This window comes from Haliotis asinina, chromosome 8 (genome assembly GCF_037392515.1).
Source record: "Haliotis asinina isolate JCU_RB_2024 chromosome 8, JCU_Hal_asi_v2, whole genome shotgun sequence".
Lineage (NCBI taxonomy): Eukaryota > Metazoa > Mollusca > Gastropoda > Lepetellida > Haliotidae > Haliotis > Haliotis asinina.
The window spans coordinates 43,749,022-43,762,684 of record NC_090287.1 but is presented as its reverse complement, the minus strand read 5'-3'; the positions used below and the strand labels follow the sequence as shown (position 1 = coordinate 43,762,684).

The window sequence follows — 13,663 nt, the reverse complement described above, 5'->3', positions numbered from 1 at the left end:
ATCAGTAAAAGCAGGATAGCATATTAATCATGGTATTGATACACTTGCGTATCATCATTCAGACTACAGTAATAAGATTATTTAGCGCTACTTTTGGTCTTGAAACAACAGTCTCCGGTAGAATTTATACGTAGCCACTCCCCTACTCCCTTATTGAACGGACTGTCCCGGGACAAGCGTAAAATAAACATGTGTTGTTATTTTGTCGGACAACCCACTTGATGGTGCTATGTATGCTTCATTCTCTGTACTGTATATGCACAAATGGGTGCAATCTGGTGGACCTTGATAGCGATACGATATCAGACAATACACAAATTGTTACATGATAGTTAGAATATACAACCAAAACACAAAATATCCACTGGTCAACAATACAATAAAATATCAATGTATCCAATCTGAGTGACCAAACGTGCCCTTTAGAAATTTAGGCCATGCCCCATCACCTTGCCCTTCCTTTTTGACAGGTTCTCACGATACGATTGGTCAAAGTATCAGCCAATACAATGAGTAACTGAGATATAATGCGTCACATTCGGGATATTTTATCCCATCACATGACGGGAAGCTTTGTTTAGCATCGAGTAATGATAAATGTATCATGCAGTATGTATGTGTATGAATGGTGGTGTATGTTTGCAGCGTTAAGTTGAACAAAGTGACAAACTATATATTTCTATATGCTCCATGTTACTTACACACCTATTGATACTTTCCTTGAAATAGTCAGTAAGCATGAACAATGTATTGGCAAAAAATGTAGACGATTATAGTGCAAGTCCCCCCTTCTTTTTAAACTCTATTATAAATAATTTATTATAATTCAGTCAATACGATGAGAGAGACAGGGGAATTTGTATATTTGTTCATCTCGTACGTACAAAGACCGCGTAGGTGTTGATAAAAATACAGCACACACTGGCAAAGGGGTATAAGAGACACATGTAATAAATTACATGAAATGCTGTAATATATGTATTCACATCGGCCTCTTTTCCATTTACATCTTTACGACACAATTAAATAATCAGTACTTGTTTGTGAGACTAGACAGTTTCCTGTTATATCCGAGACCTGCCAGGGAAACCAGGCATGATGAGCACTAATTAGCCTCGTCGCAGCAATCAGGCAGTCAGCGAGGGGTGCCAGGTGTTGGGCAGTGGAGCGGCTCCAGGGCTTGATGAGTTAATGCCACTTAGAATAGGATTAAAAAATTAAGTACTCCCCCTGTCTGGTCATTGAAATTGTTCTGGTAGGACACACCCCATTTCGTTTATTCTGTATTTCATTGGCTATTGTAGGTTACACCCATTTTTGTATCAGTCAGCAAATCATAATCTTTGTATTGTTTCAATTGTAGTTCTATAGTCTCCACCTTCATTTGTTCATGACTAGGGTTTAGACTCCCAACACAGGTCAGCTCTAGCCCTCAGCACAGAGGGTTGTACCGACTCTCTATCTATGTTAGAGAGTGTTATGTGATATGTTATTCTATCTCTTGTTAATTAAGTTGTGATTAGCTTCCTGTGACTTTGGACTCTTTGCTGAGTTAATTCTCCCAAGCAGACCAGCACGCCAGTTAGATAAAGGATTTCACTGGTACCCTCACTTGGACCTGAGACCCATATCACAACAATATATACAAGTCCAATTAACTCTTCCAAAATAAGGTCAAATATACGTTATAAATAGGTGGGACAGCCACTGACTAATCACACCGCTGGCGAAACATACGTCATTGAGAATATCATTGATGAATTCTGCTTTCGTATCCACCTTTTGTGAATGATATATAAAGAAGAAAGTTATACACATTTTATTTTTGATATAACTTAGTTGACAGACTGTAATTAGCAAGTGAAAATGGGTTACATACCGATGAAAAATCGTCTCGGCCAACTGTTGCATGTCAGAAGCGTAGATCTATTTTCTGTCGAAATAATTAATCTACCTGGATATTCATGTCTCTCTAAGATACTAGCAGGGAAATGTAACTGAAGTACGTTGTTTGTTTTTTCCTCTAAAATTCCTATTGTAATTTTATAAAAACTGTGAAAGCAACCATATGTTCAAGAGCCAGATTTTTTGGGTATCTATAAATAGATTGTCACCACTGTGCAAGGCAACTTTCGTTCAATCATTTACCTGATGTTCAAAATTAGTTCAGTCATTTATGTGAAATCATGGGTTTCTACCTTGATGAACTACTACTTCATGCACCATATTTTTCTCTATATGTTCAAATGTTAATGTAAACAAATCAATCACAGCATGACCTATTTGATCTTATTTGGGGAATCTGAAAGAGTTGACTGAGCTTGTACTATGTTTCCATACCAGTATATGTATCTGGACATACCCAGAAGCAAATATTCAGCACCTAATCTTCAGCAAATCTCAGTATAATTTCCCTCTTCAGATCTGTACACCATCCTAAAATGACACTGAATGTGTGGAAATATATTTTCTTTAATCATCCTTTCCAATTTATTTTTCTGTGAGTACTTTGTTGCGGAACCCTACTTTACAAACATCCACAATACTGGACTTCATGAACAGCTTGCATTTAAGTTCAGTTATATAACATCATCACAACACAAAGAAGATCCAAGATTCAGTCTGCACCTGTACACAGTCATCTTCCAGAAACAGGAACATTTACCAAAACAATTAAGTAGGTTTCTTCAGAGATAATTACTAATGTACATACACTGGAAAGAATATATCCTACATTCAAACCATTTTGTCAACAAAAATACATATGGACATTATTGATTCTTAAGCAATATGCTTGTAATCTTTGTCTTATCATATCTGAGGACATAACAATAATTCTGATATATTTCCTCTTCTGATACACTGAGTGTCCTAAAAATATACTAAAGTTGTTTCCAAATGTGGTAAATGTCCTAAAAAAAGTTAAGGAAACACAGACAAAAATGTCCTAATGTCCATAAATATGAAGCTAATTTTCCAAATAACCATCAGCAAACTTTTGAACAATTTCCAAAAACCAAAATCTTAATAAACACCACTTTGACTCAGTCATGAAACATTGGTAACCTCCTCAAAAGCTGATGTTTTCTAGGAAGTATTACACTGAATCTGGGTATGTTTCAGTATTCATTGCTCCAGTTACATGACTAGTCATCTGAGATATTGCAAGTTATTCTGTTCCAAGACTGAATAATGTCTGACCAGGGTGTGACCAAAACGTAGCATTTCCTTTTGTTGTTTTTTTTAAACTCTCCAGATGTTGAAATAACTTTAATATGAGCATGATATGAGTAATCACTTTCAGAATTATCTTTTTCGTGAATACATTATTTCTAAAAAAATTATCTTATTATCTTAGTTAGTCAGTTAGGTATAATTATTTATAACTGATTAGAGTATTATTCATTTCATTACCTTCACTAAAGGATGAATGATTCTTACAAGTTATCTTGCTATCATTTCCAGTGAAGTAATTAAAATGACAGTTTTAATGACTGCATTATTCCTAAAGCGTACCAGTACCTGTAAAAAAATATGTTGTGACAAAAATTAAAAACAAACAATGTTCTCTTAGTTAAGAAATACTTTATTGCATCCAATATCCGAGAAAGTCACTATTCTTCTCACATAGTTTTCATTTCGATTCACATCTCTTTTTAAACATTTGGAAATATTTAAGGTATGGTGTTATAGACACTTTCCTTATTTTGGATGTTGCGTGATAGGCATCTACTGACACTGTCCCTTAAAAAATATCACTCCTCAAATATTTTGTACTATTAAGAGACACTGTACTGCACAGTAGCCCTTCAGATTATGCTTTTGAAACTTAACAACTTCCTAAAATGTGTGACAAATTAAGAATATGTAAGATCGAAGGCAACAAAATTCACCACATTGTTCTTTAATGTAAGAAGTTTTGATGTTTAGGTCATCTCTAACCCAAATCTGATCACTGTTCGATTTGTTTACATTGTGTCACTGCCTTCTCACCTGTCCCGTTTCAGCTTTATGGTCTGCTAACTCAAATCCAGCATTGACTAAACACCTTAAACAAAACACAATTTTGTAGTTACAAAAATTGTCCGTGTTTAGAACACTTATGAAGTCCTAAACTGCTAGTTGTTGTCTAATTGGTAGTGACTTAACATATGTCCGATAGTGTTATTTTCGTGAGGCCGATTGAATTCCTTGATCTGCCACAATTTTGTTGTCTGCAACAAAATGGTTTTGTTGAGGGTACACATCAAATCGCAACAATGTATAACAGATATAGCGAGTGTGAATGGCATAACCTCAAGCACATTGCTTCTGGGGCATCGTCAACAATGCGCGCCCAGCCTGCTAATTGGAAATATTGACCACAAAATTTTTATTTATTATACATCCTATCTATCCTATCTCACATTTTGTACTATTCCTGAGGCAAAACAAACTAAAACCATGTTGCCAGGCTCTTGTAACACCTCGCCTGAGGTCCCTTTGCTCTGTCTATTTTTGTTGGCAGTCACTGGAAGTTCATGCGAAGCTTGACCATGACACATGACAACAGAAATCATTATCCTGCCATGGAGCAAGACTCCATGGTGGCGAACTTGTCAGGCAAGAGTAAATCATGTTAGTTGGATAAGTATTATATATATAGACTTTGCAGTTAAAACTGGTAAAATTTTCTCATGTTATGCACCAATTCCATGGTAGGAAGGTAGACAACAATCATAAAATAACTGATGAGTTGCATTAGAAATCCCTAAACTATACTCTACATGAAGTCATGGGGACTGGGTGATCCTGAGTTTCATTATTGCCAAAGACAGGCAATTTTTTGCAGGCTACAGAAACCAAAGACTTTTTGTCCTCAGTCCAAGACTGCAACTTCTCAAGCCCATCCCCTGCAGACACACAGGTAAAACGTAGAGCAGTTTGTTAATCTCTCCTTAACAATATGAATCTTTCCAATTAATTACCATCTATTTGGTCCCTCCTATATATATATCCTTCTGATCATATATAGTCAAGGATAAGTATTCAAGGAACATGTGAGAGGAAGACTATGAAGTCTAAGTGCAAGGGGTTTCTTGAATTAATTACTAGTACTCAAACTTACATGCCTACTTATCAGCAAGTATATGACATTACAGCAATGGCTTGTTTCGGAGCCATTATATGCTTACAAGCATAAGAAATGCATGTTTTTTATCCAGATAGCACACAAGGTCGGAACCCTAAATCGATATGGCTTTTGGCATATAGTAAAGCCAGATGGTGTTATCAATAATTTGTGTTGCATTATGGAAGGTCGAGTAAAAACACATCTACAGGAGGACCAACATACACCATACTAATTACGATGCACACATTTCTCGTGAAATCGAAAATGCCCAAGTTGCCACCACCATCTGTAGGTATAAGACTGTGCACAGAAATTTGTTCAGCAATGCCATGCTTTACTGAAATTGAGAGAAATCAGGCTATTGGATGTTTGAAAGCTGAAGTGTCTGTCCAAGATGTTGGCCATGATGTAAACACAACCATGATCTACGTTCCCCAGCATCGATACAAGCAACACATCACAGATAACCTTCCTCAAAGTGGTCATCCAAGGGTCACCATCCCTCAACAAGATCAGCACTTTACCCAGTAAAATCTATTGTTGATCTATTCTTGTCTGAAGGTCAAACTGATCGTGACATCATACCGTAACACACTGTGATCTGGCGCCTCTGTTCTGACAATCTCAGATGTTGCTGACCACAATCTTGTCCTGTTCTCCAAGCATCGACAAGCATGACTTCAGTGAGCACAGGGTCATCAAAATTGGTGTCATCATGACTGGAGATGTGTCATCTTCTATGAGAATCGTTTTGCATCTCCCATGAAGAAGAATAAGAATTTGGTGGCATTGAAGTGATTGTTTTGCTTGACAAACATTTTGGCATGGGATGCAGGGACCTAGCATCATTTCTATGCCGGGATTGGACTTAAGTGTGTACAGAATGTTGGTCAAGGTCGCGGACATAGCGTAACTGATCTGCATTATGTCAACAAAGTGATCAGACCCAATGTTCCATTTTGCACACCATTTTGCTCATGGTGAACTTGGTAGGTATTCTCTTTGTGTTACTCAGTACATCAAGATTATTAAATATTGGGTTAGGTTGTTGTCCCAAGAAGAAAATGTTTTTTTAAACAAAGCCTTTCAGTTTCAATACAGTTTGGCAGAAGCTGGAAGGAAGTGTTGAGCATTAACTGTTAAAACTTTGTTGTTTAGTTACAGATTTGGCTATGTAAGGGTTAATCAAGATGTAGGCGGTATTAACAGTTTTATTTCCAGTTTTAAGGAAAGGTGTGTTGTGATCGATAACCTGTGTTTCTTTGAAAGCATATCCAGTTATTCCAAACATCAGTTAACATACATCTGTCAAAAGTGAAATTAGATGTGAGGATTATTTACTGTCAATTACTGTACCAGTTTACCTTACTGCACTCTGTAAGCTTCAATGCTCTAGTCATCAGTTGCTAATTGAAGGACAAAAGATCGGCCCAGCAAGGAGCAAAAGATTATGCCCTTTTTGTATTGTACCTACTATCGAGTCTGAATACCACTTCTGTTTAGATGGTAACTTTAATAATAATCTACATCAGGCCTTGCTTCCAAAGTATTATGACTCTTCCCCATCTCTCCATATACTTGTACAATTGTTGTCATCTAAAAATGCTTCTCTTATTAATAATGTAGCTAAATATGTATTTCTAGCAGCTAAGAAACCTTCACAATTTCTTAACTGAATTGATGGCGTGTGGTACTCTTACATCATTTCATCATCTCATATACATGTACTGTAAACTCTTATTTCCGCGCCCTTAAATTTTCACAAGTAACGGTCACTAAACCTTTTCGTGCCTTCTTATTTTTGCGAGGTGATCTTGTTACAGGGGTATCTCTAAATATTTTTACACAACACCCAGGTGCATGACCTTGAGTTGTTATAAAATAAACAGATTTTGCGAAGTGATCTAACGACACATTAATGTAATTGACTTCAGAATTAATCCCTTTCAATTTGGTGATAGAGCAATGAAAACAGAATGTGATTTAGCCGTGTTAATCCAGATTAGCCCAGCGGTGACACGTGATTGAGCAATGACACCTGTATTGTTTTTAGTGTTGTTGACTTACCTGAATAGAGTTTATGATATATCTATATTATCGCATGTTTTTATTCTCGTGTCATGAAATCTGACGCGAAGATCACGGAAATCAAACAGTCACACAAATTTGGTTGTTAACAGTACATCATTTTGTATCTACCTATATAACTGGCCAGTGGCCCCTTTACTAAATATACACAGTTACTATTTTGCACACAACATAGTCAATACATTTTCCAAGCAGGGTAATGCCTGTCCAGAGGTACCAGGGTCTTTCTCCAATAACATAATATCCATGTTCTACCATGACCAGCACTCTGTCAAAAAGAAGACATATCCCCCCTGCCTCTACATATTTGAAAGAACAAATCATCTGACAGTTACTTGATGTCTTTTTAGACTAAGTTTGAATCATTTCTATAAGCCAAATATCTGTAAACAGCAAAAGGCACCACTTCAAGTTCTGCCTCATACATCTGCCAAGTTCTGTTGAAAGATATCAAATGGTTTTTAAGTTGTGCTCCAGAAACAAAGGTCACCCCTCCCTTTTCAGGCTAAGTCCAAATCATTTCCATGGAAACCAAGAAAAATAAAAACAACAAAATTCTGTTAATAGCAAAAGGCACCACTTCAGGTTCTGCCTCATATATCTGCCAAGTTTTGCTGAAAGATATTACGAAGTTTTCAAGTTGATCTGATACTATTTCTGAAATATTTCCCATCTGGGAGTCAAAGAGGATGTATGAAATCACCAAAGATCTAAAATTAAAACAGGAAGTAACAATGTAACAAACATTTCATTTCTAAAACAAATGACACCATCACTTACTATTTAGTTATTTTTCATATTTCAGAGTGAGTCAGTGAGTTTGGTTTTACTCCAGTTATAGCAATATTGCAGTAACATCACGGTGGGGGACACATGACATGGGCTTCTAACCGACATTTTCAGTGTAATGTCTATTTGTATTTAGGAAGACTATGGCATTAATAACAACCACATGCAACATTTCATCCAAAAAACAGATATCTTTCTCACGGCCATTGGATCAAAATTGAGCTACAGTCCTATTAATTCCAGAATTTTCGTTGCTTAGTCTCATTTTAAACAATTTCAGTATCACTATTTGAAATTTTTACCCCTGAGGGGAATCATTTTAAGTAAATTTGAGGATGGTTTGCCTTTCTGCCTTTAAAAATTAATTAATTTTTTATGAAATAATAAAATTATTTTTATTTTAATTTTTTATTTAATTAAATTATTTTTAATAAAATTAAGTTTTGATTTATGAAGATAATGTTGATTTTTAGTTTGTTAGGTGCTCCCAAGCTTGATTATTAATTCTCTATATGATTACTTTCCATGTCTTGAAATCTTTCCACTTTAAGTCTATCTGAGCACAAGACAATGTTTCTGAAGACATCTTGTTGCCAAAAATATTTGTTCTTTATGTAGTCGTTCATATATAGTAGCTGGAAAACTGTTAAACCATGTTTACTCCTTAACTAGATGGCAGGTTTTCCAGCCTTTGGAACATTGATGAAGAACTGATTCTGTTATTCTTACTCAGAGGACTTCCAATGGAGTGTTGTATATCCCTTGATGATAATGTATGGCTCGAATGTATGACCAATGCATGTACAACTGTCAACCACTGGAAACATATCTTTGTAAACTGTTTATAACTATCTGTATTTCCCTGTTCCTCATCTGCATGTAAAATGTATCATACTACATTGTATCTTCATTCACTGGAGCAAATAATCTATCTATCTATCTATCTATCTATCTATCTATCTTCCTGGGCACTGTAATAAAGGCCATGTCCGCTTTCTAGGTGCAGATTTTTTATCAGTTTAGTTGGAAATCCCTTGTCATAGCGAACATAACCTAATCTACCTGTATTGTTAGCTTATATGTTATACTTTCAAAAACAGTTCAAGATTGTTGATTTCCTGTTGGTTCTAAGCAGTCCAGTATATTACCTTGGCATAATAAATGATTTCACACAATTACAACTTGATTTATTTTTCAAAATTTTTGTGAACCATCTGCATCCCATTATTGAGAGCAAGGGATAGTGTGTCTGAGGGGTATTCATGCTTAACTACAGCATAGTATCTCAGTGAGCTGGCGCTATAAAATCTAGGCTTATATAGGCAGTCACACATACACACCAATGTACATATGAAGGAAATAACCTTAAGTACAACCTTAAACCCCATTTCACCTCACCTGTGGAACGAGAATGTGCAAGAAAATGTGTGAGGAAGCAGACTGGACAATAACTTTTACATGAAGAATATATTATCGAAGTTGACAAGAACTATGTAATTATGGCATGTATTTAACTGTTTTAAATAAATTTGGGGCATTTTGACTACCCTCCTGAGCAATTTGTGCAACTCTTCGGTGACCAGACCAAATTTCATGAGACATTTGTCGCTGGAACAATTTGACTGGTACACATTCGTACCACCTGGGATAATTAACATCTTTACATAGTCTCCCTGATACCACAAGAACTGAACTTGCACATTTACTTCTGTGACTTGAAAGAATCAAATAAAAGATAACATGGACATGCCTTGTTGACTTGAAGCAACTTACTGGATCAATATCTGGGTTTATCCGAAGAAGAACCTTTGCCGTTTTGCTCAGATTTTGACATATGCGCATGGTATGCATCAGATCAAAGGGGGAGTCAACGTTGATGAGGCAGCCTTCTGTTATTGCCATGACTCTTTCCCAGTCGTGTTTCCCATTACCGTTGAAAACAATCAGTCGTGGCTCAAACCCTAGTCTGAGAGCCATTTTCAGTTCCATTCCGCTGACTAATGAGACTGAGCATTTCATAGATCTGACAATCTCAAGAATTGCCGGTGTATGATTGGCTTTCATTGAAAAGTTGAGCAGGGATGGAATGTTCAGCATTTTCAGCGCTGTCTGGTACGCACTGATATTAGACACGATCTTTTTTTTGCTGTAGACGAAACATGGCGAAGATGGAAAGATATCTATCGATGATAAACCGTTATGTATGTCTTTCACCCGAACGTCCTCACAGTGCAAGAATCCATCCCTAAATGTAAATCCGTCCACCTCCATATTTCCACAGCTGAAGGTTTGGGCGTGGCTCCACACTGACCACGAGATATCTCTTATCGCGCAAGTAGGTCAGTCCGCACTGCAACTTAAGTCGTGTCAAGTACAAAGTACACGTACGTGTGTGCGGCCCTTAAACCCCGACAGGTCTTAAGTCCCGATTGAACATGAATAATTAGGAACATACGTATTTCCAATCTGAATACACGTAAAACGCGATCACCGCTGGCGAAAAGCCTCACACCATGCTAGGCGAAAAATGTTTATGATCCCGATTTATTCGTAAAGAATGACTCAGATGAAAACCGTAGTTGGAAAATCTCTGACTTTACCACACCTGATCATGACACAAGTTGTCAACAGGCTTGCTTCCGCCCTTCATTAAGCTGTAGTGTAAGAAAATCGTAGGTGGACTTCTTGTATCACTTTTGCTCTTTGCTCAAAGGGTGAGTTCTGAATGTCCACTTTTGAACTTAGAATTAGCTTCATTATAGTGATAGTTGACATAAAAATAATAACTTTCACGTTGAACTATTAAGGAAGTTACTACAACGGAGCTTCACTATTACTGCAGTACTGTCACTATAAAATGAAACAGGTAGGAAGGGTCGTCTCAAAAGCAAAACCAGGACGATGGTTGGGGTCTGGGTGGGTAACCGAGGTATCAGGTGATAACCCTCTATGGAAATTAAACTCCGGAAATAGACGGCGTGTCAAAACAATTTGCAAATGAGATCCAGTCCTGTGCATCTCCTGGTGTCTCACGCCACAGGCAAACTGTAGCGCAAATCAGTTGCGCAGCATAGAGAAAATGACCAGTCTTTTTACATGTGAGCGAAGTGAGCAAAGGTTGGCAACGTACGTACTTTCCTCGCTTCGGTTCGAAAAATATTTTCATGTCCAAATAAAATATCGCCACCATCAAAAGTATACACCCATTTCTTCACTGGGTTGTGCTCTCACATCTCCAACCCCGTGTTGAACAATTACTCACGTGAAATATTTTTTATTCAGCATTTTAAGCGCAACTCGAGGTAAATCAGACCGTTCTTCGCCTCCAATCCCCAATCCAGCTTCCGGTTCAACGGAGTGAAGGAAAAGAAGGGTATTAATGAACGTGGCGCCCATTGAGCCAGAAGTGTTTTATGTAGAATAAATGTTACGAAACTTCTACCAATAGCGACGACAGATAAGACAAATAAAATAAACTCCAACAGGTTCATGATAAAATTAGGCAATATGGTATGTTTTTTAATTTCTGCCTATTCTTGTTCCGTCACTCCCTTCAACCGGAAGCTGGCGGGGGTAATGGAGGCGAAGAAAGATCTGGGTTCTACGAGTGGCGCATAAAATGTTGAATAAAACATTTCACGTGAGTAGTTACTAAACATGTGGCAAGAAATGTGAGAGCACAGTCAAGTGAGTTAATGGAAGTGTACTTTTGATCGTGACGATATTTTATTTTAAAATGAGAAATATTTTTCGATCAGAAGCGAAGAAAGTAAGTTGCCAACCTTTGCTCGCTTCGCTCGCATATAAGAAGACTTGTCATATTCCCTATGCCGCGCAACCCCATTTGCGCTACAGTTTGCCTGTGCTCACGCTAAGCATATATTTTGAAACATTTACTACCATGCTCTCTATGGGTATTAGTATCATACTCTTTTAGATATCTCAGCATAAACTTTATAAAAGAAAGACACGAAAGATGTTAATCAATAGATGAGACACATTCAACACAGGCGAAAAAGCACAAAAAATCTTTGCGATGACCACATGTACCTGTAGGCACATGGATTTCACGCCAGGTGTGTCGACTGTTCATCGTCATGCCTGACCCAACTGCCATCTGTCGTCTTGGTCTATCGTTTTCTGCAGCTCTTCGTGTGTTTTTCTAAGTTTTGCACGATTTTATGAGCAAACATGCTTTTCTGGATATCCTTTAACGTATGCCACCGAATGCCCAGTTAGGCCAAAGTGAGTTTTGTAGACATATGCTATTTACAGTTCTGTATATTTTAATGATACAGAATAACAATCTAAAACAGTTTCAATTTCCGACAGTACTTTAGTACTGCTGTTGATTTAGTCGCATTTCTGGCAGACCCGTTTCTGCCAGTGAGATTATCACACCTCTTAACTATAGTCCAGTGAGTTGTCCCATTTCTGGGAGTGCGATTTCCATGAGTCCCATTTCTGGCAGTATGCTGTTCACACCTCTTGACTCATGGGTAATAAATTACTAATTGGACTTGAGGAAGGATTAACCTAATCGGTCAATGGTACCTTACCATGAGAGACACAAAAAGGTAAAAGAAACATGGATCCGGCGGCGTTTGGTCGGCTTCTAACAAGCTTCTAGTTGAAGTAGAAATGCTGCCTTGTTGCTCTCTTCCGCCTTGAATATTTCCTTCTCTCAATGTACAATGTATTAAAACACTCCCTCCAAGCGTACTATTTCTAATCCAAAATATTAAAAAAAACCTTTGTTCTTAATGATTAGATGAGTAGAGCAATTGATGAGGTAGGTAGCAATGGATTGATTAAGCCTTAACTATCCAATCCAACAAATATTTATGCCAGTCATATTTCCTTCTCTTAAAGGTAACATGCAACCAAAAAATCAGACATAATTAAAACATATTTATCACTTATTCATGACATATAATATACATTGCTGCTTTAAAAAAAAACAAATAAACAAAATTATAAGCGTACAATCGCGATTCAAAAGTGCAATATTTTGTACTTGGGCTTACTTCCCCCGAAACGAAGCCCTCGGGAGACCGAACCCAGTCGTAGCGGGTGGATCTGCATTCAAGTGTAACGACGGCTTCCGATTGGCTGATTCATTTGCTGATATGCTGAGGGTTCACTGTGTGAAAGATGATCTGTTTGATGGGCATTTTAGAAGTATGGCGAGTCACAAGAAAGTAAGATTCTTTATGGATAACAACTTCTTTTTGTGTACTTGATGCGTCGTTTCAGTATGGATTCATATATTGTTGTCAAACAAAACATCATATACACTAGAGGTGGTAAACTACTGCGTGGCTGGAATCTGTCCTTACAAGTACAAAGTACAAAGCAGGACTTGAAACTGACAAGAGTTTGCACCAGTTTCCGTCAGATCCACTCATCCGAAAAAAATGAATGTACTTTGTTTGCAACCCACAGACATAAAAACATGTCATGTGTATCACACCTGCCTAATTACATAATGTAGCAGAGACGGGACTCGGGCGCACGAGTCATAAATCAATTTATTTTCTTTATGTCATATAGTCTGATAGGTGTTAAGTTCAAATTGCAGTGGTCAATGACTGAAGCTGTGTACTGCATGTTGTCTTTAGCAGACAGGCAGGCAGACATATAGGTGTCAAATAAACCAGACACTGAGCTTTC

General features: G+C 37.3%; 1 protein-coding gene across 1 annotated transcript in view; it reads right to left on the bottom strand.

Annotated features, from left to right (window-relative positions):
- LOC137294602 (uncharacterized) overlaps positions 1-10,296 on the bottom strand; it is a 165,201-nt gene extending 154,905 nt beyond the window's left edge. The window contains exon 1 of the mRNA XM_067825656.1: positions 9,764-10,296. Coding sequence (XP_067681757.1) covers positions 9,764-10,261 — 498 coding nt within the window. The 5' untranslated portion in view covers positions 10,262-10,296. The remainder of the gene's footprint in view (positions 1-9,763) is intronic.
- Positions 10,297-13,663: the final 3,367 nt, after the last annotated feature.